This window comes from Drosophila gunungcola (genome assembly GCF_025200985.1).
Source record: "Drosophila gunungcola strain Sukarami chromosome 2R unlocalized genomic scaffold, Dgunungcola_SK_2 000015F, whole genome shotgun sequence".
NCBI lineage: Eukaryota > Metazoa > Arthropoda > Insecta > Diptera > Drosophilidae > Drosophila > Drosophila gunungcola.
Window position 1 is genome coordinate 1118906 of NW_026453172.1, and position 27895 is coordinate 1146800.

General features: G+C 37.7%; 1 protein-coding gene across 12 annotated transcripts in view; it reads right to left on the minus strand.

The window, feature by feature from the left end:
• The window catches only part of LOC128256335 (nipped-B protein), a 215936-nt gene that overhangs the window by 128043 nt on the left and 59998 nt on the right, over positions 1 to 27895 (minus strand). For all 12 annotated transcript variants that reach the window (XM_052986636.1, XM_052986627.1, XM_052986634.1 and 9 more), the window contains exon 9: positions 7399 to 7839. In XM_052986636.1, the coding sequence (XP_052842596.1) occupies positions 7399 to 7839 (441 nt within the window). The remainder of the gene's footprint in view (positions 1 to 7398; positions 7840 to 27895) is intronic.

The window sequence follows — 27895 nt, forward strand, 5'->3', positions numbered from 1 at the left end:
CAAACTTCTGACTGAAATTATAATACCCTATGCAAGGGTATAAAACAACATTAATAACATTTTTATGGTTCAAACAAGAAACATTTTTTTTAAATAATATTACATTTTGCAATTTTTAAAATTTAATCAAACAAAATAATTTTTATACAAACAAAAAAATCTTAACTTCAAAGTTTATAACACCAGAAAATAATTTAATTTTTTAAATTATTTTTTAAAATATAATCTCTATAAAATACAATTTTTATGGTTCGAATAGTGATAGTGTTTTTATGTAAAAACAATGTCCCGGCCAACTGAATGAAATTAAAAGAATTATTTAAAAAACAAGAAAAAAAGTGAAAAATAGAGAAGCTAACAATTTTTTTTATTCTTTTTTTTTAGTATTCCGATTGTTTCCATGGGAGCTAATGATAAGTCGTCCGATTTTAATCAAATTTAAACCGCAATTCTATATATCGAAGAACTAAGTTTTCACTTTTTTTTCTTTCGTCCAATACCTTGACTAAATCACGAGTGCTTTATTTTTATATCTGATGATCCTGCAAAAAGTTCTGCTATCAAAGCGGAGAGACCTTTTTTCCAAGAGACTGCCGGAATTTAAGCTGTAAAGCCATGTTTTGAATATTTTTTTTTTTTGATAATTTTCACAAAAATTTAGTGAGTATGTATCTTTAAAAAAAAACAATTTTAAATAAAATATTTTATTTTTTATATGAACAAAAAATTGTTGAAAAAATACCGTTTTTTGAACAAAGAAACCCATCAACTCTAAATGTAGCTTAATGACTTTTTATCGGAAAGGCTTTTCCTTGCGAAAAATTTCAGTGAACTCATTATTTAACAACAACTTAAACTTTACCGATGACATTGGTATTATTGTCAAAAAGGGGTTTTTGCATTTGTCAAGCGCTGGTCTAAGGAATCTGGATCCCCACACCACAAAACACCTTTACATTACTGTTCGTGCGTGTGGTACTTTCAATACGCTAAATTTCAGGACCTTATTGAATCGGTACAAAAACAGTTTCTTTTTTTGTTTTACGTGGGTTAAACTTAGATCAACTTACGTCAATGGACTGCGTCTATTTAACCAGCCCTCGATAAGAATCGCCGGATTCTAAATGGGCTGATGTTCTTTCACAAATTAATCACTGGACACATAATTTCAAGCTTCCTACTCAGCCAAATACAGTTATTCAGCCCTATTGCTCTTAAAATTTGCAAAACTAAATTTGAGGCGCAAGATCCGCTTTAAACTGTATTTTTTGTTGTTTTGTGAATTTTAGCGCTATTTGCAAAAACTAAATATTCTTGAAAACATTAAAATTATGATTTACTTGCGTATATGTTTAAAAACAATGAAGCTATGATGATTTGCAGCTTTATTATTCGACAGTTCCTATGGCAGCTATATGATGTCGTTTTCCGATTTTAATAAAATTAAAAACGTAAATTAATTAATAAGTCAAAAAGAATTAAAAAAAATTACAAAATAGAAAAGTTACATTTACAAAAAATTGTTTATATATTTTTATTTTTTCCATGGGAGCTATATGATATAGTCGTCCGATTTTGATGAAATTTAAACCGTAATCCTGAAATATTTAGCTATTACTATATGCCGAAGAACTTTAAGCTTTAAAACTGAGAGACTAGTTTCCGTAGAAACGAACGGACATACGGACAACACACTTCCTTGTTTTAAGTCTTCGTCGTATCATATAACACAATCTAGCCAAAATTAAAATGCACGTATATTATCAGCATCAGCAAGCTCTTCAACTTTTGTAGTTCAAAATCTCTGTCCTTAATACTTTCTATTTGATGATCTGGGATAATGCTGCGATATTGGAAAGGCATGAATGGAGGCGTATCGGTCTGTGTGACGAAGAAAGAGTTTTATCTTTTCCTGGAAATCTCAGTATTCTGGAGTTAGACACACGTGGTGTGCTCGCCTTGGCTTAGTGCAGGTATTCTGAACGTGCCTGAAGCTCCATTTGCTTTAAAAACGTTGTAAAGTCGTCTTAAACACTGTCAGCCCAAGAGCCATCTTGGTCTCGCAATTATGTTTCAGCTGAAATCTGTGGGCTCATATTGGGATGAGCTTTCCTGAGCGGAAATTTGTGTTTTTTCTTGCAGCAACTAATTTTACGTGTGCAGATGGTGACTAATTGCTCACAACTGTTTGTGTGATTTCTGGGAGCTAATATTGAACTTGCGTTACATGCGAGCCGAGGATCTTTCGACAAATATGTGGTATATTGTACAAGCGTTCTTGAGAGAACCAAAGGGTAAATGCTCTGTTCTTAATGGAGCACTTCCAAAACCGATAGAAGTGCGGAACCGAGGTGTACTGTACTCCGCCAAATACCGATGAGTCTAGTCTAGAGTCCATCATCGTCAACCGTTTATCATGCATAGAAGTTGGTCGAATTCTCGCCTATGTCTACCGAACTATCAACAACGTTGGAACGTCTTATAAGGCAAGGACGTCATACACATCTTTGAGCAAGAGATGGAACAGGCATTTTGGAAAGTTATCGCTCATATTCAAATAGACATTTTGAAAAATTATCGCTCAAAGATACGGGTACCCGTCGTATATGCCTGCGTTAAGAAGGGAAAATGTGCAACACAGTTAGCCAATGCGTACATATTCTTAACAGGAAAATTCATAGTAAATCTTTATAATCAGGAGGACGAATTATAGATTCCAAACCAGGCACTGGTATCATAGATTGTGGATAAAAAACGCCAGAATAGTGAATCGAAAAATAGTTAGAAACAGTACTCATTGCTTTCGTTATAGGCCCGAGATGATGAAGCAAAGATGGGAGATTTACCAGCTGATTGATTAATTAGGCAAAAGCGAACATTTTTAAGGCGGTCCATTTTTCACAAGTTATAAGGAGTAGGGTTAAGCCGCCCAAAAGCTATGCTTTACGTCAAAAGCCATTCACGTAGAGCTCGTAACTAAGCTATCCTCGATTGCATTCCTGCTGAGCGTCCGCCGTTTCGTCCCTCGTAGAATTATCCCTCTAAGATTGTATTGCGACAATGGTAGCCATTTAGATGGAGCCACATCAATGTTAAAAGGTTCAAGGATCAAATGCATAATTACGTATCAATAAACTTTCTTCAATCATATAGTAGTTGTAAGATTTGAATTTTGTGATATACCCCCAGGTCACCCAATTTCGGTGGAATTTGGGAAGTCGCGGTCAAATTGGAGAAGATGCAAATTTTAATCTGGGAGAGCTTCAAACCGTTTTCATAGAATTGGAGGCTATTATTAACTCAAGGACAATATATCCCGCATCTGATGACCTGAATGACGACGAAGCAGTTACTCCGGCTCAAATTTGGTTCATGCTTACTGGCCCGACCTGACGAGAGACTCTTCGACGCTATGGATCTAACGGAATGCACTACCTTGATCGTTGGCAAAGGGTTGGTTACCTTAACCAAAATTTCTGGCACCTTTGACATGGGGACTACATACGCAATCTTCAGCAACACACAAGGCAAGGTCCAAGGCAGCCGAACTTGGAGGGGGTCCAGCTTTCATCGTTCAATGGCTCTTTGCAAGGATGACCAATGTTATCACCGGACGAGATGGAGCCGTGCGCGTCGCCGATTTGAAAACTTCAAAGGGTACGATGAGGCGTCCGATTCATAAACTCGCTCTCCTCCCCGCAGCTTAATCTTAAAGAATGGTTTAACGGGGGGAGAATGTTGGAGGAGATCTATTGCTATAATTATAAGTTTTGCATTTTAATTTAACGTAACTGATATTATGTAGCAACCACACACGGTTGCATTTAACTTTTTACCAACACTGCGCCACACACAATTGCATTTAGCTTTTTACCATCTCTGCGCCACACACGGTTGCATTTAAATTTTTACCAACACTGCGACAGGCTCCCGGGCTCTTAGCAGCAGGCTTCGGGTGTGTTCGGGTTTTTTGCGGCTAAGTCAAGGCGCTTTGTTACATTTTCTGTCTCGATTTGAGCTTGGCGTATTGCCCGGCGTGTCAGGCAGAGTTGCACAAAAAGAGTCCTTCGAAAAGGAACCATGGGATATGAAGGGAAATTTTCTAGAACTAGTTGCCTTGTTAAAAGGGTCGCATTGGCGAAGTCCGGCGTTCGCCTGATCACTGGTGCGGCTAGCCAGGAAGGACGCGAGTTTGTTCGTCTATCGAACCAGGGAGCAGAGTGAGGACATCGAGGACGACGAGCGTCGAGCGAGCAGCGAGAAGCAAGCTATCGGTGGTTTCAACATTTACAAGTTCACGGTAAAAAGGCTAGGGTGGAATCGTTCGTCTAGAACCTAGAGTTTGTCTCAAGGACTACATTGCCGACTTCCGGTGTACGCCTGAACTGTCAGGTAAGAACTGAGCAGGCGTTCGGTGCGACTGGCCGGGACAGAGCAAGGGACAGGAGGCTGCGCCTGCGAAAAGAAAACCTTGAGAGCACAGTGCCTGTTCACCCTAATCTGAGAACTCTGACGCACCCCTAAGCCCTGATAGCCGCCAAGCCAACGGCATCAGAAGGAACCACGAGCACCCCGAGCGGAACCTGCAGCAGCAACCCGGAGCGAATTGATCAACGCCGGAAGCAGAGTGCTTATACGGGGCCGGCGCGGAAGGCGATAAAGAGCCAAAGAGAAAGCTATCATTAGAATTGCCTGGTCCTGCGGCGAAATAATCGAAGGTCCAACCAGCCCTATCTTTTGCGGACATTACGCAAGACAGAATTCTGCTTGGATCCCAAGGAAAATATGGAAGGAAGTGGGCGTTATTTGTATTGCACTGTTTCGGGACTTCCCACAAAACTCGCCATTCTGCAGGGATTGGAAAATCGTAAAATTGAAAGACCGATAAGCCAGGTCATAGTCGTACTGAAGTAAGTCGTACTAGGAGTAAGTTTCCCCCAATAAAGGCTGCTCACGGGGATTTGAACTTCGGCTTCAGCGCGATCCGGATCAAGATCTATAAAGGGGACGAAGGAAGACTGATTGGCAACCTAGACGAGCAGGTCTTTGCCGACGAGATCGAGACACCCGTAGAGAATAAATCGGAGGACGTTTATTCGACTGGCGCTTCGCTACGCACAGGAATGCGAGCGATGACGCCGGCAGATGAAGACGACGAGGACCCCAGCAGAAGCGAGGAAGCCGACGTCGCGGTGGTGGAGCAGAGCTGCGCAAATGTCGCTTAGACTGCTGCAAGTGAACCTCCACCACTGAAAGGCAGCGTCTGCTGCACTATTGCTTCGCTTGGCTGACAGCAGTGCAGATATAGTCCTGGTACAGGACTCTTGGGTGGTAAAAGGCAAGGTTTCTAGACAAGGTACCATGGAATACAAGTTTATACTTGGTCGAAAAGGAGGTAAAATTCGTACCTGCATTTTAGCCAAAAGGCACATTAGCATTTTTCTGCTTCATAACTTCACCAATGGAGAAAACACCGTGGCTAACATGTCTTAAACGAGCACTCCCCTCTGAGCACAGATTTATAGAAACCACGATATCAAAAGACCCTCCCACTCCAGTTGAGTTCGTTAATTTTCGACAAGCAAATTGACGTATCTACAAAGAAGCTGAACTAGGTATTCTTCCGATGGACCCCCCAATTGAACAAAACAATCTACTTCACCTTGATAACATAGTAGAAAAGTTTACTGAAGCTTGTCATAGAATAGTCTACCCAAAATATAAGCCAAGGGAAGGAAAAAAAAAACCTCCTTGGTGGACCCAAAACCTCTCGAAACTCAGATCCAGCTGCAGAGCCCAGTTCAACAGGGCAAAGGCTGGATATGAAGATGCGAAATGGCCACAATAGAATCTCGAATTAGCCTAGGCAATAAGAAATAGAGGAATATAGAGGAACAATTTAAGGCCGCCGACGACTAAGCCTAACTCCTAGAGACCCACTTCCCAGGAAGTCCACCGGCTGAACGTCTTCCAGAAAAACCATAAGGCATCAATCTGGACACGCTACTATCCGAGCGCAACATAAAATGGCCACAAATAGCTTCAAACCTTTCAAAAACAGATAATCTTTCACCTGCACATATGCAACATACAGGACAGCTTAACTTCGAAAATGTAGAAACTGCTCGATATAAAGTTATAACGGATGTAGAAAAGGTGATTTCAAATTTTCTTTGACAAAGGCGAAAACGCAAGCCAGGCAGCTGAAAACTGCCAACTATGCACAATTCCGGTTTCGTCCATTTCGTTCAGAATTTGATTTTTGAATTTTGATGTTAAAGATGAGGCACGCTGCGGAAGCCAATGCCGACAAAATAATGGAAATCGTTGAGTCTGACCGTAATTCAAGCAGTAAATCAATTGCCCAGGAGCTAAACATTGCTCAAAAAACAGTTTGGAACCATTTAACAAAGGCTGGATACACAAAAAAGCTCGATGTATATGTGCCACATGAGCTATAAAAAAAACCTTTTGGACTGAATCGCAACAAAACCGAACCGTTTTTGAAGCGGATGGTGACTGGTGATGAAAAGTGGGGCACTTACGACAACGTGAGGCGAAAACGGTCGTGGTCGAAGAAGATTGAGCCGGCCCAGGCGGTGGCTAAGCCAGGATTGACGGCCAGAAAGTTTTGCTACGTATTAGTATTACGTATTAATTCGGTTTTGTACTGTCCAAAATTGGACCGTCTGAAGGAAGCAATTGGACAGAAGAGCCCCGCTTTGGCCAATAGGAAAGTAATTGTTTTCCATCAGGTTAACGCTAGACCACACACATCAATAGCGACTCGCCAGAAGCTCCTAGAGCTTGAATGGGAGGTTCTTTTGCACCCACATTATCGCACCAAGTGGCTACCACCTTTTTCAATCAATGTCGAACGACTTGGGTAGTGTAAAATAAGCTACAAGAGAGGATTGTGAAAACCGACTGGCTTTTTTTCATTCATGAATTCACCATCAAATTGGCAATCGATTGTAGAAAAAAATTGTGCTTTTTTGAAATAAATCGGTTAATTTACCCATAAAAAAGCTTTGACTATCAAGTACAAATAATGGATTACTTTTTACTACACCTTATATATATAAAGTTTTCGTAATCTCAAATTCATAAGGACTCGACAAAGAAAACTCAATGCTGACGTTATAACAAAAATCGCTAAAATGTGAACATAAAAATATAACTTTGGATATAAATCCGTAATTATTTTACTTGAAGAAATTATGTCAAGATAAGATATATAGACCGTAAAGAAAGGTGTGCGTAATTTTTTGTCACGTTTTGCCAAATAAATGGAAATCAGAAATAAAAATGTTTTAATCACTTTAAGAACGATCAAACGGATTCTTATAATAATAATTATACTTTAGTGTATTTATTACCTAAATGATAACTACTTACTGTGGTTACGAGTTCCAAACATACAAATTGCAGCGTCTCTATGTTGTCAACAAAGAACGGTTCAATAGCCAACGTCGACAATGGTAGAACTATTGTATCAACAAAGACACATTTATCAAAAAGTGTTACAAAAACCTTTAATAGCTCAACAGTTTTTGAGTAGAATAGCTGCAGACTTCTACTGTGATTTTGATGTGACTTTATTTTTTTACGATGAATTGTTTTCTTCATACTTTTTACAGTGTAAACCGGATCATGAAGAGGAAATATTGTTTCACGTAGTTGAAATTGTGTAAACTTTATAATGTGTGATATATTATCCTCTTGTAAAAACTTAAGATCGCTTACTGTAGAATAAATGTTACATATCAACAAGCAAGCATCAACTGCGTTAAGTAATTTTTCAATCACTTCATCGTCTACAATTTCCTCTTCGTCCTCCTGCAAAAATAAAATAATAAGTTAACATTAATCAAGCGCTTAAAAGTGTAACTCAATATCTCATTTTTTTTAACTATTGTTTATTTTTATTTAAATTATAGTATTATTAATATATATTTTTTTTATTGCTGTTGATAGTGGATTTGACTGTAGCATTAGAATGAGTATGGTAAAATAGTATGGTAAAATAGCTTCCAGGCTATGCGAGTATTCTTGTCAATGAAAAAGACTTCCATGATCAGGTTGTTAAAGGACACCCAAAATAAGAAGTATTTTAAAATAGTTTTACATTCGATGGGCTCTTATGATCGCGGGCGGCCGGCCGAGCTGTTCCTGTTCATCAATGCTCCTCTTGGGATGTCCTGGATTTGTCCACTTCAGAAAATCTTGTACTGATCTGCAAGGCATCCCTTCTAGTCACCTATAGTGTCGGTTATCAAATTGCAGAGCAATGAACCCGGTTGATTTGGGGATGATTTAGATTCAGTTATACAAGTATGACATTACATTGTTCGCCACATTCATTGTCGAATTTATTGAAGCTCAGAGACAGGGACAACTATATCGACAATGCTTGAGATTTTTTTGGTAATAAATTCACAGTCACACTGCCTTTTCAACGTTAAATTCAAATTTTAATGTTTTGTTTATTATATTGTGTTTATCCCGCTAGTTTTACCGTTTAATGGTTTTCAGTTGGTAAAAAATATTTTGTATACATTTAAGCTTCGCTTTCATTTTCCGTTTTGTCGACAACTTCAATGAATGACCAAAATTGTACTTTTTAAATAAATCGTTAGAAGATTTTTGTATAATACCTCCACCCAAAATGGGACCTATTGGTACAAAAACAGTACACTCCACTGCAAATGTAGCAAATAAAATATAAGCAGAAAATCGAAACTAAGGGTTGATAAGTATCCGAATGATAGTTTTTGTAGTAATCATGTTCGCTAACATATTTTTCAAATAATACAAGCGGAAAACTATATCTTTAAAAAAAAATATTTCAGAAAGGCTAACGATCTTGAATTAATTTGTTTACTTTTTGATAACGTTTCTAAAACAGGAACCACATTTTATACATATGAAGAAAACAAGGAATAATAAATAAAACAAGAAAGAAAGCAAACTTCGGCAAATATTCTTGAAAACATTAAAATTATGATTTACTTGCTCAATTATTTGATTTGCAGCTCAATTATTTGATAGTTCCTACGACAGCTATACGATATGAATTTTTTATTTTAATAGAATTAAAAGCGTAATTATCAACTGCGAAATAATAAATAAGTCGAAGAGAATTTAAAAAAAAAATGATAAACCAGAAAAGTTACTTTTAAAGAAAAAAAAAATTTTATATTGTACATCGGCAACAATGTTGATCACAAACGCCTTAGCGAATGATAAGTCGCGCCAGCTTCTGCCCACAGCTTGGCGACAGCAACAAATATATTCATGTATGCACATAAAATTCCTTTGTTCTCTCTCTCTGAGCACCGCTCTCAGAGATAAACATAAGCTAACATATAAGGCTGTTGCGTCGCTACCGGCTTGACCGACAGCGCCGACTGCGCAGCATAAAACTAAGCGAAGCCAAAAATATAAGCCAGCAGTCAAGAGATGACGGGGGACAAAATAAGTAAATTTAATAAACGTCTAAATATATAAAATATGACCAGTGCGTTTTATAATTATTGAAAGAACTGTGAACTTTTAATGGCAACGTAACATGGCGACCGTGACAGTTATTTGTGTTAAAAAGCCTAAATTAAAGGGCAAAGGTGTTGTACTGAACAAAAATATATATATAATATAAACAAAAAATTTAAAAACTGTTACAAAAACAAAAAAAAAACAATAAATACGGAGCTGAAAAAAAATCAACAAACCAAAAAAAAACCGCTAAAAATTAAAAATCATCAAGTGAAAAAGCCAGTGCGAGTCCAAAAGGCCCGGAACATCCAGAAAAATTAAAAATCGTCAAGTAACACAAAAGCCTGTGCCAGGACCAGCACATTCTGGCCCGGAACCTGAAGACAAGAAGAAGGACGGACAAATGCAGAACAAATAATTTTATTTTATATGAATATATTATATATTAAAATTGTAAATTTGAGCTGTTCAAGAAGACGGCTCAATACGAAAATTTTTTCGATAGGCAGAAAAAAAAATTGTAACAATCTAAAAAAAAACCCTTGAATATAAAATTGTAAATTTGAGCTGTAAAGGAAGACGACCAAAACAGAAAATTTCTTTGAAAGGCAAGAAAAAAATTGTATCAATAAAAAAAACATATATATATATATATATATATATGTATATATATATATATATATTATATATATAAAACAAAAGAATGGAATTTAAGATTTAAAAAAAAAAAAAATATATATATATATATATATATATATATATATATATATATATATATAAAACAAAAGAATGGAATTTAAGATTTAAAAAAAAAATGTAAATATTAAAATTATAATATATCGACGTACAGCAATTTTTTTAAAGTAGTTATGTTATTTTAAGCTGTAAACAAAGATGGATCAAAAAGATTATAATTAGGGAGGGAATTTTGTAAAAGAAAAGAAATAAAACAAATAACCAAAATAAAAAAGGTTAAAAAAAAGAAAATGTAAAATCAGTAACCAGAATATAAAAAGAAGTTGACCACACGGATGCTATTAAGTCAATGTGGTTACTACTTTTGATCCCCACACTATATGTTAAACATAATAAAATAATTTTAATACGCTATATTAGCAGAGCCAACGACTTGGACAGGGTTTAAAATCAATTATCCTTGTTTTTTATCTCCAACAAGGTTTACATACATCTTTTGTTTTCTTCTCTCTATAATGTATAAATACATTAACTTTCTTACAACTATGGACCAAAAAGTTAAAAATAATAAAAGAAAAGGAGGGTTAAGAAAAAAAAACATTTAAAAGAATAACTTCCATTCGAAAAGAATTAAAAGCTATTGGTAGGCCATCATGGGAACAGGCATGTGAACTTCACGCAGAGCTAGACTCCCTAAAAAAAATTTGTAAGCACAAAGCTAAACAAAAGTCAAGAACCCGAACAAGGTTACAAAAATAGTAGAATCAACTGTTGAGTAAAAATCTCCTCCGAAAGAGACATTTTTGCCAGTACTTAAAAAGGAATGCTCGGCAGACTGCCCAGACCTTTTAGTCTCACCATACTGTGAATGCAATACATAAGAAACCCATCTCAGTGTACGAATTCAATCTAAGTAATTCCCCATTAATACATTGCAATAATACGCACAAAACCAATAGTATTATCAACAATAGAAAACTGTAAGATTTTTTCTGTCATTGACAAAAATTCATTGCTTGGCAATGTAATCAAGGAGATACTTCGGATAAAATCAACTCACACATGCGGGCTTGGATTCGTTGGGAACAACTCAGGAGATTGCTAAATGCTACATGCTGGTGCAAAAATTTGATTTTTCAAGCAAGCTGGTTGGGAAGAGGATACAATACCCTTGGCGAAGGAATTCAATGAATTTTTGAAGAATCGGCTTGAACAAGCGGAATTTGCGGCGTTTGTGAAAATAGGCACCACACATTATTGCATTTTTATAAAAACTCTTCGCAGCTAGAAATTGAAACTGATTCTGCCATTATTTCTGAAGTTAACGGCTCCAGTTCTTAGCCAACTTCCACGTTCAAGGACCAGCTTCTGATATTACGCTGTTGGCCACTGCTGTTGTACTCGTAAAAAGTCGTTCCGGTTTATTCATTCCATGCAGGGCATTGCTTGATTCAGGCTCCCAGCTGCATCTTCTAACGTTTTGACGGCAGTTACAGCTAAAAAAGGACTCGCTTAGCATCTCTGATTTCAGAACTAGGTGAGACAAGGGTTCTAACTGAAGGATATTTGCTTAAAGTCTGAGGTATTCGGCGTTATTATCTGCACGCCTACTATCACTGATAATCAGCCAAGCATAGCCCTGAACATAGAGAATTGGAATATTCCGGCAAATGTCCAACTATCGGATCCCTTTTTTGGAGCTAGCATGCTTTATAATTTATTATGTGTTGGGCAGATTAAGCTGATCCCTGGGCTACCGCTTCTTCAGAAAACTCGCCTTGGTTGTTTTGTTTCTGGTGGAGAACAAAGGCATTTTAACACAAAAACTTTGGCTGCTTGTTGTGTTTCAAATGGTAAACTAAAGGATCATTTCGATGATATTGTTCGTCGGTTTTGGAAGTTAGAAAGTTCAAATGAATCAGTTTCTATCAGTAAAAAGCAGGAGCTTGATTGCGAAAGGCATTTTGGCGACACGTTTGTCAGATTAACTACAGGGCAATACTTGGTTCCAAATCCATTAACATAGGCGAGTTATAAGCGCAAGCGCACCGTAGATCTCTGAATCCGGAGCACAAACTTACCTTAAAGAGCAGAATTTGGATCTTAATCATATGTCTCCAGTTGACCCTGTGGATATACACATGTGTCGGTACTTTCTCCCACGTCACTGCGTTATCAAGGAGGACAGTTCAACAACCAAACTACGTGTGGTTTTTGACGGATCGGCTGTAGCCTCATCTGGTCAATTCCTTAATGATGTCCTCTTGGCAATCCCAGGTATTCCAAACTCTTTGACATTTTGATTAGATTTCGTTCATAATAAATAAAGTTGCTCTTACTGGAGACATCTGCAAGATGTATCGGTGTGTCCGTATGGGTGCTGCTGATAACTTCTAGCAATGCATCTTATGGAGAGACTCTCCCCATGAATTGCGAGCTTACAAGCTTGATATAGTAACTTATGGAACAAAACCAGCGTAATTTTTGTCGATAAGGATTAGGATAAGATTTCGTTTGTTATAAATAAAGTTGCTCCTACTGGAGACATCTGCAAGATGTATCGGTGTGTCCGTATGGGTGCTCCCGATAACTTCTAGCAATGCATTTTATGGAGAGATTCTCCCCATGAGTTGCGAGCTTACAAGCTTGATATAGTAACTTATAGAAAAAAACCAAACGTAATTTTTTAGTCGAAGGACTATGTACCAGCACTAACCATACAACATATAGACTGGTCATTTCATACAAGGCATTTGGACACAAAAAAACGGACCGCGGGAGGTCCCCCGTGCTCACTGCAGCAGGTCCATGCACTTCGTGTACGTTCGTGTTTTTTGCTCTCTCATTCTTATTCTCATTTTTATGCTCGCGCACTCATTGCAAGAGTTCAGTCGTTCAGTCGCAGAGAGTCGCTTTTTGAAGAAGGCTGCCCTGCGCTTGAATTCGTCTTTGTATGCATGCGTGATCATGCATTCTCATACACGAGAGCATGTGTGCGTTTATTTCATTTCGGCGCATCAAGAATATTTTGTCTTTTGCCACTTTTCAAACTTGGTACCCTAAGAATATGGGCGTATTTACTATTGGGTTATGATAAAAATATGAATATTTTATGTTATAATATATTTATTTAATATTTCAGCATACATTTTGTTTTTGTTTACAAATTCAAATCAGTGGTAGCAGTAAAATGTTTTACATATATGTATGTATTCGGATTTATAGAAATCAGTCCACTGAGATGGGAACAGGGCATATCGCAGTCGTGTCACTTGAAACACCGACTGCTCTTCAGTGGTTGAGAAAACTTCAAACTAAATCAGCTCTTGTCGATGTTTCGCGAGCGGTTGGTGCCTGCATACCCTACCGACGATTGCTTTTAAGGGGAGCGGGCTTTTAGGATACTTGTTTTAAATGTTATGTTTAGTGATCTTTGGTTGATTTATTTTTTAATGATTCGCAGTGTAATTTTAATTGTCTTTAAACAAGTAATAAATAATAAAATACTCCCCTTAAAAGCAATCGTCGGTAGGGTATGCAGGCACCAACCGCTCGCAAAACATCGACAAGAGCTGATTTAGTTTGAAGTTTTCTCAACCACTGAAGAGCAGTCGGTGTTTCAAGAGACACGACTGCGATATGCCCTGTTCCCATCTCAGTGGACTGATTTCTATAAATTCGAATACATACATATATGTAAAACATTTTACTGCTACCACTGATTTGAATTTGTAAACAAAAACAAAATGTATGCTGAAATATTAAATAAATATATTATAACATATAATATTCATATTTTTATCATAACCCAATAGTAAATACGCCCTTATTCTTAGGGTACCAAGTTTGAAAAGTGGCAAAAGACAAAATATTCTTGATGCGCCGAAATGAAATAAACGCACACATGCTCCCGTGTATGAGAATGCATGATCACGCATGCATACAAAGACGAATTCAAGCGCAGGGCAGCCTTCTTCAAAAAGCGCCTCTCTGAGACTGAACGACTGAACTCTTGCAATGAGTGCGCGAGCATAAAAATGAGAATAAGAATGAGAGAGCAAAAAACCCGAACGCACACGAAGTGCATGGACCTGCTGCTGTGAGCACGGGGGACCTCCCGCGATCCGTTTTTTTGTGTCCAAATGCCTTGTATGAAATGACCAGTCTATATGTTGTATGGTTAGTGGTACCAGCTAGCTCGGGATGGAGGCCCTAACTTTACAATTGGATCCACTGCCTCGCTTGAGGCATCTACAGTGACGAACTTAATTATTGGCACAGTTGGAATATCTGACTTCAACATTGCTTATCTCCACTAAAAACTAAGATATAAATTTAAAACAAAATTTATTCATGTATATCGATAAATTTACAACAAAGGAAACTTTACTTCATTCTTGTATCACATTTCTAGTAATTATAAAAATTAAAATTATAAAAAAACACCTGATTTTCTTTGAAAAAAATTATTATTATTATTACTTAGGTATTAGTAAACTATTTTGTCGAAATTTCATAGATATGGCTAAATTTTTCATCAAAAGCCCCGTTAACTTTATTTTCGGAATTGCGTGACTATACAATTTCAAGCTAAAAACCACGCAGTGCCTTATTCTTTAACAAAATTGATAAAATTTTATCAAAATGAGCGGCAAACAAAAGGAAACCACTGAATCTAAACGGAAAAATAATTTTATATTTGCATAATCAAGGCAAATCATATGCTGAGATTGGGAAAATGATGGATAGAAGCCGTTTTACCATTCGAAGCATTGTCCAGCTTTTAAAAGGAGCCTCATCGTTGGAGAGTGCTAAGCACTCTGGTCGACCCAAAGCTTTGACTGACCTGGAACGGGCCAGGATCATCAGGAAGGTTAAGGTGAACCCAAAAATCTCTTCAACAAAGATTGCAGCTGAAGTTTAAAATGAATTTGGAAAAGATATTCACCCTATTACGATTCGGAGGACACTGCACGAAGCTAACTACAAAAGCCGCGTTGCAAGAAGAAAACCACTTATTTTAAAAGTCAACCAGCAGAAGCGTTTAGCCTTTGCAAAATAACATTTGAGTAAGCCAAAAGACTTTTGGAACAATGTCATCTTCTCTGATGAAAGTTAATTCAAAATTTTTTAAATTTGATGGCCGCCAAACTGTTTGGAGAAAGCCCAATACGAAACTCCATAAAGAAAACCTTGCTATGTCTGTGAAACATGGTGGTGGAGGCGTCATGGTGTGGCTCTGCATGTCCGCCGATGGTGTCGGCGAACTTAAATTTATTGAAGGAACCATGAACAAAAAGTATTATTTAGATATCCTTAACAGAAATCTAAAAAAAAGTGCCGAAAAGTTGAACTTACCAGTCACATTCACTTTTCAACACGACAATGACCCAAAGCATACGGCTTATAATGTCCGTATGTGGCTCGCACATCATGTAAAACATACTTTGCCGCATCCGCCTCAATCTCCAGATCTAAACCCTATCGAACATTTGTGGGAAGAATTGGATCGACGGGTAAAAAAACGAGCTATATCCACAAAGGGCCAGCTGAAGGTGGCACTGGTGGAGGAGTGGCTGAATATTGGTTCAGAAACTACCCAAAACTTAGTTTCTTCGATTCCCAGGCGCTTGGAGGCAGTCATTAAGCATAAGGGCTTAGACACAACATATTAATTTTTATTTTTAAACGATTCTTTATGTTTATTTTTATTATTTTTGGTTAAGTGTGCCAATAATTTTGTTCAAAGAAAATCAGGTGTTTTTTTATAATTTTAATTTTTATAATTACTAGAAAAGTGATATAAGAATGAAGTAAAGTTGGTTTTGTTGTAAATTTATCAATATATGAATAAATTTTGTTTCGATTAATTATTTTAGTTTTTAGTGGAGAAAAGCTATGTTTAAGTCATACATGTTAACTGTGCCAATAATTAAGTTCGTCACTGTATATAGATGATTTCATTTCTGGGGCAACTCAATTTCGGAGGTTATAAACAAAATGCAACAGACTTATAAGAATCTTTCTCGTGCGAACTTAAAACTCCGCAAATGGTGTTCTAATCATGAAGCCATTTAAGAACTGTAGCTGAGGCTGACAAGGAGCATTTTATTTGTTTTGCGGCGTTGGAGATAAGCGTTCCGTTAAGTGACGCGCTACCCTGCAATTGTCTTATTTGTCTTATTAATGACTAAATAATTTTTTTCGAGCAAATAATTAAATAATTTTTTTTAATAATAATAAAATTATTTTTTTTTCTCGTTATTTAGATTCGAAAATGTATTTATTTTTTTATCGTCATCGTTTGGGCTTTCAATTATTTATTTTTTTTAATTATTTCTTGAAAAAATGAAAGTAAAAAAAAACAAGAGAGGAAGCAAACTTCGGCAAGCCGGATTTCATATACCCTTGCAGCTATTGCAAAAACTAAATATTCTTGAAAACATTAAAATTATGATTTACTTGCATATATGTTTAAAAACATTGAAGCTATGATGATTTGCAGCTTAATTATTCGATAGTTCCTGTGGCAGCTATATGATATCGTTTTTCGATTTTAATAAAATTAAAAGCGTAATTCTGAACTGTCAAATTATTATTAATTAAAGAATTAAAAAAGAAAAATTACAAAATAGAAAAGTTACATTTAAAAAAAAATGTTTATATATTTTTATTTTTCGTGAGAGCTATCTGATATAGTCGTCTGATTTTAATGAAATTTAAACCGTAATTCTGAAATATTTAACTATTACTATATGTCGAAAAACTAAAAAATAAATTAAAAAACAGCAAAGTTATATTTTTTTTTATTTATTTTTCCGATTGTTCCTATTGGAGCTATGAAATTTAAACCTTAATTCCGAAATATTTAATTATTATTGTATGTCGAAGAACTAAAAAAAAATTAAAAAAAAAAAAGTTATAATTATTTTAAATTTAATTTTTCCGATTCCTATCCGAGCTATATGCAATAGTCGTCCGATCCGTCTCGTTCCGACTTATATACTACCTGCAATAGAAAGTCAACTGTTGGGAAAGTTTCAGGCAGATAGCTTTAAAACTGAGAGATTAGTTTGCGTAGAAACCGACGGACAGCCTGAAAGACGGACAGACGGACAGATGGACTCTCCTAGTGATGCTGATGAAGAGTATATATATACTTTATAGGGTCGGAGATGTCTCCTTACTGCGTTGCAAACTTCTGACTGAAATTATATTCGTCGCTTGGATGAACGGCTATATTCGGGGTCGGTTCCGACCCAAACGGAAGAATTGCAATGCAGGCTTGATGTTTTAAATGCATCAATTCATAAGCCAAATCCATTGCAAAAATGCATAGAGGAGATAGATCCTAGTGATACGTTTGGAGACACGTTTAGTGGCAGTGACACATACATAACAAATAAAGTGCAAGTAAATTTAATTGCAAGCCAATTAAATACAATTATATACATAAATAGTTGCCCGCGGCGAGTGTTCTTTTTTGTATGCTAACAAACGCAAACTTCGCAATCGCAAATTGCTAACAAATCGTGCCTGTTGCGAAACACAAGGGATGCCCTGCGATGGCTCTGATTGCATGAGGAAAGTGGCAGCCGGATTAAAAAATCCGAACGCAAGCCTGAGGTATTTATGCAAAAATTGAAAGCTAGAGTTGTAGACAAAAATTAAATAGAACATTAATTGTCTTGTGCTGAAAAATTGCACCCCGCTTTCAATTCTTGGCACATACGGATCCATATAGTAGAGCTAGATTGCATTTATTAATTTAATGCAACATTTAAATATTACACACACACAAAATATGCACAGTATATTTTCAACAAAATGTTACCAATTTACAAATTATTAACATTAACATGAATCAATTTTTTGTTAAATTTTTTTCGTTTTGGCGCGCTGGAGATTAGCGGTCCGCCAAGTGGCGCGCTACCCTGCAATCGGTCGGGTATATTAGATTTTTTGCGTAATTTGCAACCACTATTCTTATGTGAACAATAATTAAATAATTTTATTACAAACGAATAATTAAAAAAATTTGTTAAGTACCAATACAATTTTTTTTTTCGTCGTTGTTTTTGGTTCGAAAATTTATATATTATTATATATAAGTTTGGGCTTTCCATTATATATTTTTATTCGATTATTATTTTTTTTAAATTTTTTTCTTGAATAAATTAAAGTCAAAAAAAAAAATAAAGAAAAAGGAAAAATTGAAAAACAAATCAGTTTTGAAAGACCTTAAAAACAAACTCAAAAGCCGAGTAGAAGTATTCGTCGCTAGATTCGGGATCGGTTCTGATCCAAGCGAAAAAATTAGAACGCAGGCTTCATGTTTTAAACGCGTCAATTGATAAGGCAAATCAATAGCGATAAGTTTGGAGACGAGTTGGAAGAATCAACAATAGTGACCAAGGCAAAAATTCCACGCTCAGCCTCGTAAGCCCCAACTCGTGCTCGACTTCCGAATTTATCGTTGCCAAAATTCAGCGGCATATATTCGCAATTTTATCAGCCTTTTCGAAACTCTAGTTCATCGAGACGAAAGTATTCCGATTATCGAAAAATTCAATCATTTTATTTCATGCCTCTCTGGTGAAGCCTTTAGAAACTATCAAGGCATACCAAGTCTCCGAGAGCAACTTTGAAAAGGCAATGACCAGTCTGAAAAAAGTGTACGATAACGAATGTTTAATTTTCATGAACAATATTTTGACATTGTTTAGTCAACCTAAAATTTCACCGCAGTCCGCATGTGATGCTCTCAAGTTTGAGTTTCTCAAGTCTGCTTCAATATGCATCAACTGCCTGCGATAAGGTCACACTGCTGTTAGGTGCAAAAGCAATTAATGTAGAGTATGGGGCCGCTCGCATCACAATTTGCTGGACAGTGTCTGATAACAGTTTAGCATTGTTACTTTATCCCGATCACTGCTTCACTCTGGGTCCCAAACTAATTTTATAACTGAGGACCTTGCTCACCGTTTACAGTTTACGGATCTGTGTAGTCCTTTATTAACTTATTTGGTATTGGGGAAACCAATTCACAAGTTAAAAAAAAATTAAACATGGCGGTGAAGTCGTGAATAAATGGAAGTGAGTTCTCATTTGACTTTTGGAAGTCTGAGCGTACTATTAGCAGACCCATATTTTTATCAGCTATAAAAAATAGATATGTTGATTTGTGCAGAATCGTTTTTCGAATTGTTAGCTGTTGCCCAAATAAAATAAGGTCCTGACAATCCAACTCTGCCGAAACCCCTTCTAGGTTGGCTTGTGCTTCCCAAGGCGTTGTAAATAGTTTCAGTTGCATTGAAGAGCCTTAAGTATCGATTGACACCACACTGCAGAAGTTTGGTCGAAATACCATCTCCTAAGAAAATATTGTCACCTGAGCAGATCACAGGTATTGCCAACAGGTCGGTTTGAAGTAAGGCTGTCGTTTAAATCTGATCCAAATGGGTTGGGCAATTCATCCGAAGGTTGCTTGCAACCCCGCACTAATTCATCCCTCATCAATGTGTTCTTAGGTCCCAGAGTACGTCGACCAAACTTAGGGGCGATTTTGACGCGTCGTTGAATGACATTCTGATTGTGGTGCCGACCATCCAATATGAGTTGTATTCAACTTTACTCGGCTTCCGGCTGCACAAGTTTGCCATAAGTGCTGATGTTAAGAAAATGTATTGCCAAGTGATGAGTTATGAATCGGATAGGCAATTTCAACTTATACTGCATGCGTAGAGAAGCTAAAAAATATTAAGTCTGAAGAGTCTCAGGTTCTTCAAACTGCAGGATTTGAATTGACATCACCGCATCTGAGAGCACTGTTAAATCCGTTAGGAATATCGTGGTTTCCTAAAGAACATACCTTTAAGATTCAAATTGACACTGCTGTCTTGGGTCGATCTCTATCGGTTACCGCGAAGCTGTTCGACCCCCTTGGCCTTTTAAGTCCTGTAGTAATTAAAGGAAAAATCCTATTGCAGGAACTTTGACTTAAAAAGATGCATTGGGATGAGTCAATTCCGATGCATTTGGAGACAGCACGGAATATGTTAAAAAATACACTTTCTCAAATGGTTCAATTACATGCCTTTGTCGACGCATCCAGTAGAGCTTATGGAGCTTGCGTTTATATTCGTAGCAAGACTAAAACGCTCCCGAGGCTTGAGTTATGTGCCGCTGACTTTCAGTCAATCTGGTTTACTTGACCATTGTTTGGAAGGAGGGGGGGGGGGGGGGGGGGGTGGGGGGTGGTACAAGTTAACGCTCCTCTATTATACGCCAAGTTTTCTTTGTTGTTGACAAACGCTCCCAATTTGTGCAGAGCTATGTCCGGCATCTCCACTACTCCAATTTTTTTGTCGGTCCACGAGCACTCGTTAGTATTCTTAGACAGCGTGTTTGGAACGTTAACGCTCAGGAGGTCTGCAGTCCAAAAGTTCGATCATGTATACGCTGCTTTAAATGCCAGCCTCGACTGATGACACAAATTATGGGAAATTTACCCGCAGACAGACTCCGTGCACTTCGCCCATTTGCAATATGCGGCGTTAATTTTTGTGGTCCAGTTTTTACGACATTGAAAATTCGAGGAATGCTTCCGTATAAGTCTTACATTGCCCTATTTGTTTGTATTGCGTCCAAAGCGGTTCATCTAGAAATTGTTTTAGATTCAACCACGGAAACCTTTTTATTGGCTTTTCGTTGGGCGTCGAGGATGTTCCCAAGTCGTCCCTTGCGACAACGCGAAAAGCTTCGTCAGAGCGATTCGCCACTCCAGGCCCTTCGCACGAATAGAGGATCAGGCGAACGCAATTCGCGAATTCGTATCAAGAAGCGGATGCGAATGTGCATTCACACCGCCCCAGGCACCGCACATGGGACTCTGGGAGGCAGGTGTCAAAACTGCCAAGCACCTACTCCTACGAGCGGTGGGCAGCGCACTCTTAAACGCTGGGAACAGTCCTGGTCGGGATAGAGGCCGCAATGAACTCCAGGCCCCTCGGAGCGATGAGCAGCGACCCAAGTGACGGAGTACCTGCTGATAGGCGGGCCGCTACTGGCAGCCCCAAAACTCAGGACCCCGGACCAGGCGGGTCTCAGTTGCTTGCAGCGATGGAGGCTTGTCTCGACAGCCAGGGAAATGTTTTGGCGGCGATGGTCCCAGGAATATGTGCTGGGCTTACAAATTCGGGGCACGTGACACCAGGAGCAGTCCAACATCAAGGAAGCTAGTCGTCGTAGCGAAGGACAATCTGCCAGCTCAAAAGTGGCTCCTGGGTCAGATCGTAGAGACTCACGCAGGGGAGGACGGCATGGTCACGGTCGTCGAAGTTGGGCGCAGCGATGGAGGAGTTTTTCGGCGGGCCAGCTACCAGTGGTTTGAATCCTTACAGGTCTTCAACGGGGCCGGTGTTGGCTCATTAAATTTTTTTTATTGAATTGTTGTTATTGAAGTTATTTGAAGTTTACTCTAAGTGAGTTTAGGGGGGAAGGCGGGAGCACAATAAAGCCCTCTCTCGCGAATTCTAGGCTCTAAATACTTTAAATATATTAAATAAGCACTAGTAAAATTTGATTCGTTTCGATCGCACGAAGTTTTCTTTTCGTTGTTGTTTGGCCCAAATAAAGTTCACACCACCAAGTTCCTTTTCGTTATTTTTAATTAGAAAATATTTTCTAATTTTTCACATTATAAAAGATAATAACGGTCTCAGCCTTGTTAATGCATAAATGAAGTTCGAACCATTTAAAGCCAGATATACAAGTAAGTCAAAGTTTGTCTTGCGCAAGCAGTGGAATCGATTGACAGACTTTTCAGTGCATAAGTAGTGAAATACCTTAGAAACAGACGGTGTCTGGATTTGACACAAAACACAAATCCAGTAAACGACCCAAAGAATTGTGAACATGGCTCACTTGAGATAGCGCAATGTTAAGCAAGTCGTCAACAAAGTCATGCTGCACTTAAGGAAGCAAGCTATTAGTTTTTTCATCAATGGACCAAGTGATATATAATATATGAAACCACCGGGGAACAAAAATTTTATACCTAGAAATGCAAAGTCATTAATTTTAAATCAAACTTGAGATTTGAGCCAACAGCGATCAATTGTGTACTTACCCGGCAAAACTTCGGAGCTTAATACCTCCGACTTTAAACCGGTTTCTGTAAACACAATAACATGGGATGAAAAGGAAAAACTATCAGAATACAATTTAGTCGCCCCTTGTATTTTTATGCGGTCAAAATAATAGCACCCAGGTATGATCGTGATCGAGAGTTGGGTTGCTCATGAATGAGTGAACAAAAAAGAGTTGTTAACTAAAGTGAGTAAACTGAACATGTTCACAATTATTGATCTTTTTTGATCTTTTTGATCAGTGTAAATTTCCATTTCTCTGGAAGGAATCCTTTATTGTTTCGCTCTATAAATAAGGAAATAAGTCTGATATTGCGAACCACTGTGGTATAACTAAGCTTAGTGCTATTCCAAAATTATTTGAGAATTTGCAGCATCAATATCGTTCCTTTATCTCACCTTGTCAACATGGCTTTACCTGGTGCCGATCCACTACCACCAATCTGCTTTAGTTTACCAAACTAGTTAGTACAACTTCCAAAACTATCCAAGTTTTTTTATAGTTCCTCAAGGAAGTCACCTGAGGCCCTCAGTATTTGGCTTGTTGATAAATGATCTACCACAAGTTTTTAATTCCGCAACTGTTTTAATGTTTGCAGATGATGGATGATGTTAAACTTTGTATGCCCATTTCATTGCCTGATTCTTACTCTAGCCTTCAACTTGAACTTGACCATTTTCATTTTCATTACGTTTTAATTTTGCCATATGCAACTTCATGACATTTTATCGTAGCAATCCGTCTTCAATTGATAACAATGTGTTTCAACATATATCTACAGTTCCTAGGTGTTTAATTTGACCACAAACTTCGTTTTAACGATCATATTTCCACGATTTCCAACAAAGCTTGAAGACTACTGGCTTTTATAATACGTAGCTCAAAGGTGTTTGACAACCCCTACACAAGTAAGATACGTATAAAAGCTTCCCTTGTCCGGCCATTTTTAGAGTATTGTTCGTGCATATGATCTCCGAAGACTGTCCCTTATCAAAATATGATTTCCAACAAAGCTAGAAGCCTGCTGGCTTTTGGTCAAAGTTTAGTTATCTGCTCTAAGAGGTTTTAACTGGGACACTGGCTTTTGGTTGCCATCTTATAGTAATAGGTTATGTTGGCTTCATTTGCCCTCCCTGAGTACTCGTAGAACTTGTCATGGAGTAATGTTCTTGCACAAATTGGCCAATGGTGATGACGACTCCTCCTTTCTTCTGAATTACCTTATCTGGACTTTACCGTGCAGGTCAATTCGTCGTTTTCGGCCTTTGTCTCTGCCGTTGTGCAAGTTCAACTATTCCGTTTATGACTCTTTCCGTGTTCTTTGTGATAATTATAACTGTCTCAGTCATGTCTTGTTGTTCGGAGTCTCTTCAGCGTGTAAATATAATAAATTGTTTGCTTTTTTGTCATAATCTGATTCGTGATTATATGTGCCTACCACTCAATGCTGGCAGGGGCATATCGTTAAGAATTTCCCGTATTGTGGATTGGCATCATAGAATTATATGATAAAAAAAATATAATGTTGCACAAGCGGTTCATTGTTTACAGTAATACACAATAAACAATTAATAAACAACAATACCACGACGAGTGCTGTTGCTTGAATCCCAATCTGGACAACGAACAGAATTGGACCAAGGGCGCTATTTTGAGGAACTCCAGCTTCTAAAACGTAGTCGTCTGATAATGTATCGTTGCAACTCACTGAGAAGACTATGTAGAGGTCGACTCAAGTAACTTGTGAATGTATTCAGGAAAGATTGTTTTTATACATAAGATCATCAAAACCAGACTCGGTCGAAAGTCTGTGCTACGTCGAAGAATATTGCACTGCAGTACTCCCGATACTCAAATGCTGTCCTTATTTTTGATGTTGTTCTGTTGGCTTGCTCTATTGATCCATGACTTTCTCGAAAACGTAATGAATGTGCCGGGATAACATTTTGCGCTTTCAGAGAGAGTAAACTAATTGGTCTGTACGTAGCTGGTTGTGTAAGATCTTTGTCAGGCATCGGTTTCATTATGATTACGGATTTTTTCCACTTTTTTGGGAAGTAGCCAAGTCTTATGATCCCGGATTATTAACCAAAAGGCTTCAACTGCACAGTTTGGCAGCATTTTTCAAAACCGCCTGAAAACTTGTTGGTTTCATTAATTGCAACATAGTTTGGCAGAAATATAATTGACTCCATTTCTGCTTTAGTACGAACTGGACAGTACTTCAAACGAATTAGTTGCAAGGTTTGGTTGGACTAAGTCTCGAGGATGTAATTCAAATGTAAGGGCTCTGTCTTTTTCGCTTGGGGTCCAGCTGCACGCAGAATTTCTTAAAAGCTTTTCAATGCACCTGCGTTGTGCTTTTCTTCTTTATGCTTACTTTTGCATTCTAGCCAGTTGGATCGGTGCCTCGTCAGCCTGTGGGTGTGCTCGATTTGTTTTGGGCTGGTGAGTGGTCCGAAGGAAGGTTTGGAAGCGATTTTGCTCTTATCAGAGATATATTTTTTGTTACAGAAAAATCAATTAAATCTGGAATTATTCTGGGACCAGCTGGCCAGTGTGTAGGAGTTCCTGGTGAAATGTGATACAGTCCTTCCTTTGCGGGTCACAAGAAGAGATCCCCAGTGCGTATGCTTGGCATTATAGTCTCCTGCTGCTATGAAACGATCTCGAAGGGAATTGTGTAAATCAATAAATTTGCCTACAGAGACTTAAATGTGAGGTGAGCGATAGACAGCGGCAATGGCAAGATTGCAGTTGCCCACTTGTAACTTTATCGATGTAGCTTGCAAATTGTTTTGTGCAAACCTTTTGAGGAAGTAGTGTTTGATACGGTCTCTTATTAAGATGCCGCCGTGGACTTTGCCATCTGGGTGATCAGTGTAACCTCGTATTTCAAAGTTATATTTGCTTGTAAGATGCGTTTTTGCTAGCAACATAACTTCGCTGTGATTTCAGGTTTATGCCGGGAAACGCCGTTGGCATTCCACAGGGATATTCGTAGGCAAGACATGGATTATTTGGACTGCTGAGATGCAAGCCTTTGTATTAGTATCTTTTGATTTTGCATAAGGTTTTGCATAGTGGTTTTCATGAATGATATAAAGTCCATCATACCTACATTGTTGCAAGGTGAGAATCATAGATTCGATATTGCTCTGTGGTTGTAACAATGCCGCTGGACGTTTTTGATTCTCGGCTCTGTGTAAGTTGTTCCGGTTCTTAGAGCACTGGCATAGGAGATGCCGTTGGTTGTGATTAAAGGGCCAAGCAAGGATCTGGCTGCTCTGCCGAGGAAAACTTCAGGTGTGGTTTGCGATGTAAAGTGAACGTTTTGTGTTGTCTGAGAGCGTGCCGTTATTGCACGGTAAATACGACTTTTTAGCTACTTAAAGACAGGAAAGCCTCTATAGTTTGCTTTATGGCTTCCACAGTTGCCACACTTATTCATTAGAGAATTTTCTTTTTTGGCAGGACAAAATTTGGCGTCGTGGCAGTTTTTAAAAGCCACACAGACTGACCTTACGGCTCAGTAGGACCTGGTGTGGCCATATACCTGGAAGTTTGTGCACTGCAATGGCCCCTTCTACGTGATCCTACAATGCAAAAAAAATACTGCAACTTGTTGATCGGGTGTACTTCGTTTTTCTTTAAAGTTATGCTGGCAGGCTCTAACTGGACTTTGAAAAGTGGATGTGACTTTTTATTTTTGTTCATTATGTTTATCACGTTTTTGGCAAGGAATCTACTTTCCTTTAAAGCCGCTGTGATTGCGAAGGGGCCCACATCGGGTTCTATTCCTTTTACAACAACTTGAAATCCTTTGCTACTTTTAAGCTGGTACGTATATAAGTTTTCTTTTTGAATCGTTTAGGTCCTTTAAACGACTAGAAAATCTTCTTCTGTTTTAGTTTTAACTAACTAGTCAACTATTTTGTTGACTAGGGCATTCGAATTCTTCTCCCTATTAAATATATGTAGGGGCTTTGATTTTATTGAAGCTACTTCTACAGGTTCCGGTTGTTTGTTTCTGACTCCGCCAAGATCGAAAATCTGTTGTTATAAAAAGCCTAGGATAATTCGGTGCCTCAATTGGTACGGTTTAAGTACGATAAAAAGCGTTATTTTGAGCAACGGAAAGTCGGTGCTCGTCTTGTTGCTGTTTTTCGCGACTTTGACTCATACATTTGTTGTACTTATATTATTCTTTCCGGTGTTGGCATTCTTGCCACCGTCTTTTCGCTTTTAAGTTTAACTTTTTGTTCTGTTCTTTACCAAAGTTTTAGAATTGCGCTTACGAACACACTGGCGGAGCGATCGGAAACACGTCTGCACGGCAACTGTTGAACTGTTAATGAACAAGAACGGAATTTCTACCGCAGGATTTCAATAAAATAAAATAAAAAATAAATTTAATTAAGCTGATAGTGTATGAACGAACTATAATTAAAAGGCATAAGACCTAATTGAAACTATGTACTTTATCAACATTCTTTTAAGCATAACCTATTTGCATCATGTAACTCTCACTTTAAAGAACACGGAGACCATAATCATTGGCTAAAACTGAACTCTTACACATTCAATCAAAAAATTAAAATCAGACCAGCAAATGTAATGCTCGCGTTATTGGTGACACCCTAGAATCGCTAATCCCCTTTGCAAGAGTACGAGTATTAACAGTTTTTATTTTTAGCCGAGGTTATACAGGTCTACACCAGAAGACGAATTCTCAAAATTAGTTTTATTTTTGATCAAAAATAAAAATTTATCAATGATCTTTAGTTTGATGATAATGATTTTTTTTTGGTTTTTTTTTTTTTTTTTTGCTTTAAAATAATCATTAATTTTGGCTTTGTTAAAAAAACTTCTAAGGATTAGGAACCTTTTTAAGGCTTAGAAAGAATGAATTCTAACTTGGCTTTGCTAAGCTTAAACCATATTTTGAACACTTTGTGGGGCCTTTTTTTTATTAACCAATTTCCAAGTAAGAATTCGCTATTTTTAAGCCTAAAGAAGGTCTTAAAAGTGAAACATTTGATGTTTTTTTTCCCGATTTTCAAAACTGTAACGTTATAGAAAATTTTAGGTTTCGGATTAGTAATCTGCAGACAAAATCCTTTCAGAATCACTAGCGATTCAGATGCCGTGCGTGCTGAATATTACTCCACATATGCTTTGCATCTTAGAAGGTCAACACAGGCCCACCAATGGAAGCTGACCCCAGCACAGATTGAGTAATATCTCTTACATCCGGACGGTCCCGACGTGCTCCCATTCCAACAGCAGTTGTACTTGTCATGGATAAAATATCCGTCACCTCAAAGAAGCCCCTGAACATTTTGAATTTCATGTGTGCCAGTTCTTAATTCGGGATGCATTCAAGTGTGCTTATCATTCAAGCACCCCCTAGAAATTCTTTGCACATCATTGGAGACAGCCAAAATGTCGCTTCTTACAAATGGAGAAGCATATAGATCGCAATATCATTTGTCGCTCATGCCACACTACCAGACAACTCCACCACGATGCTTCGCGTAGAGGTCGACGAGTC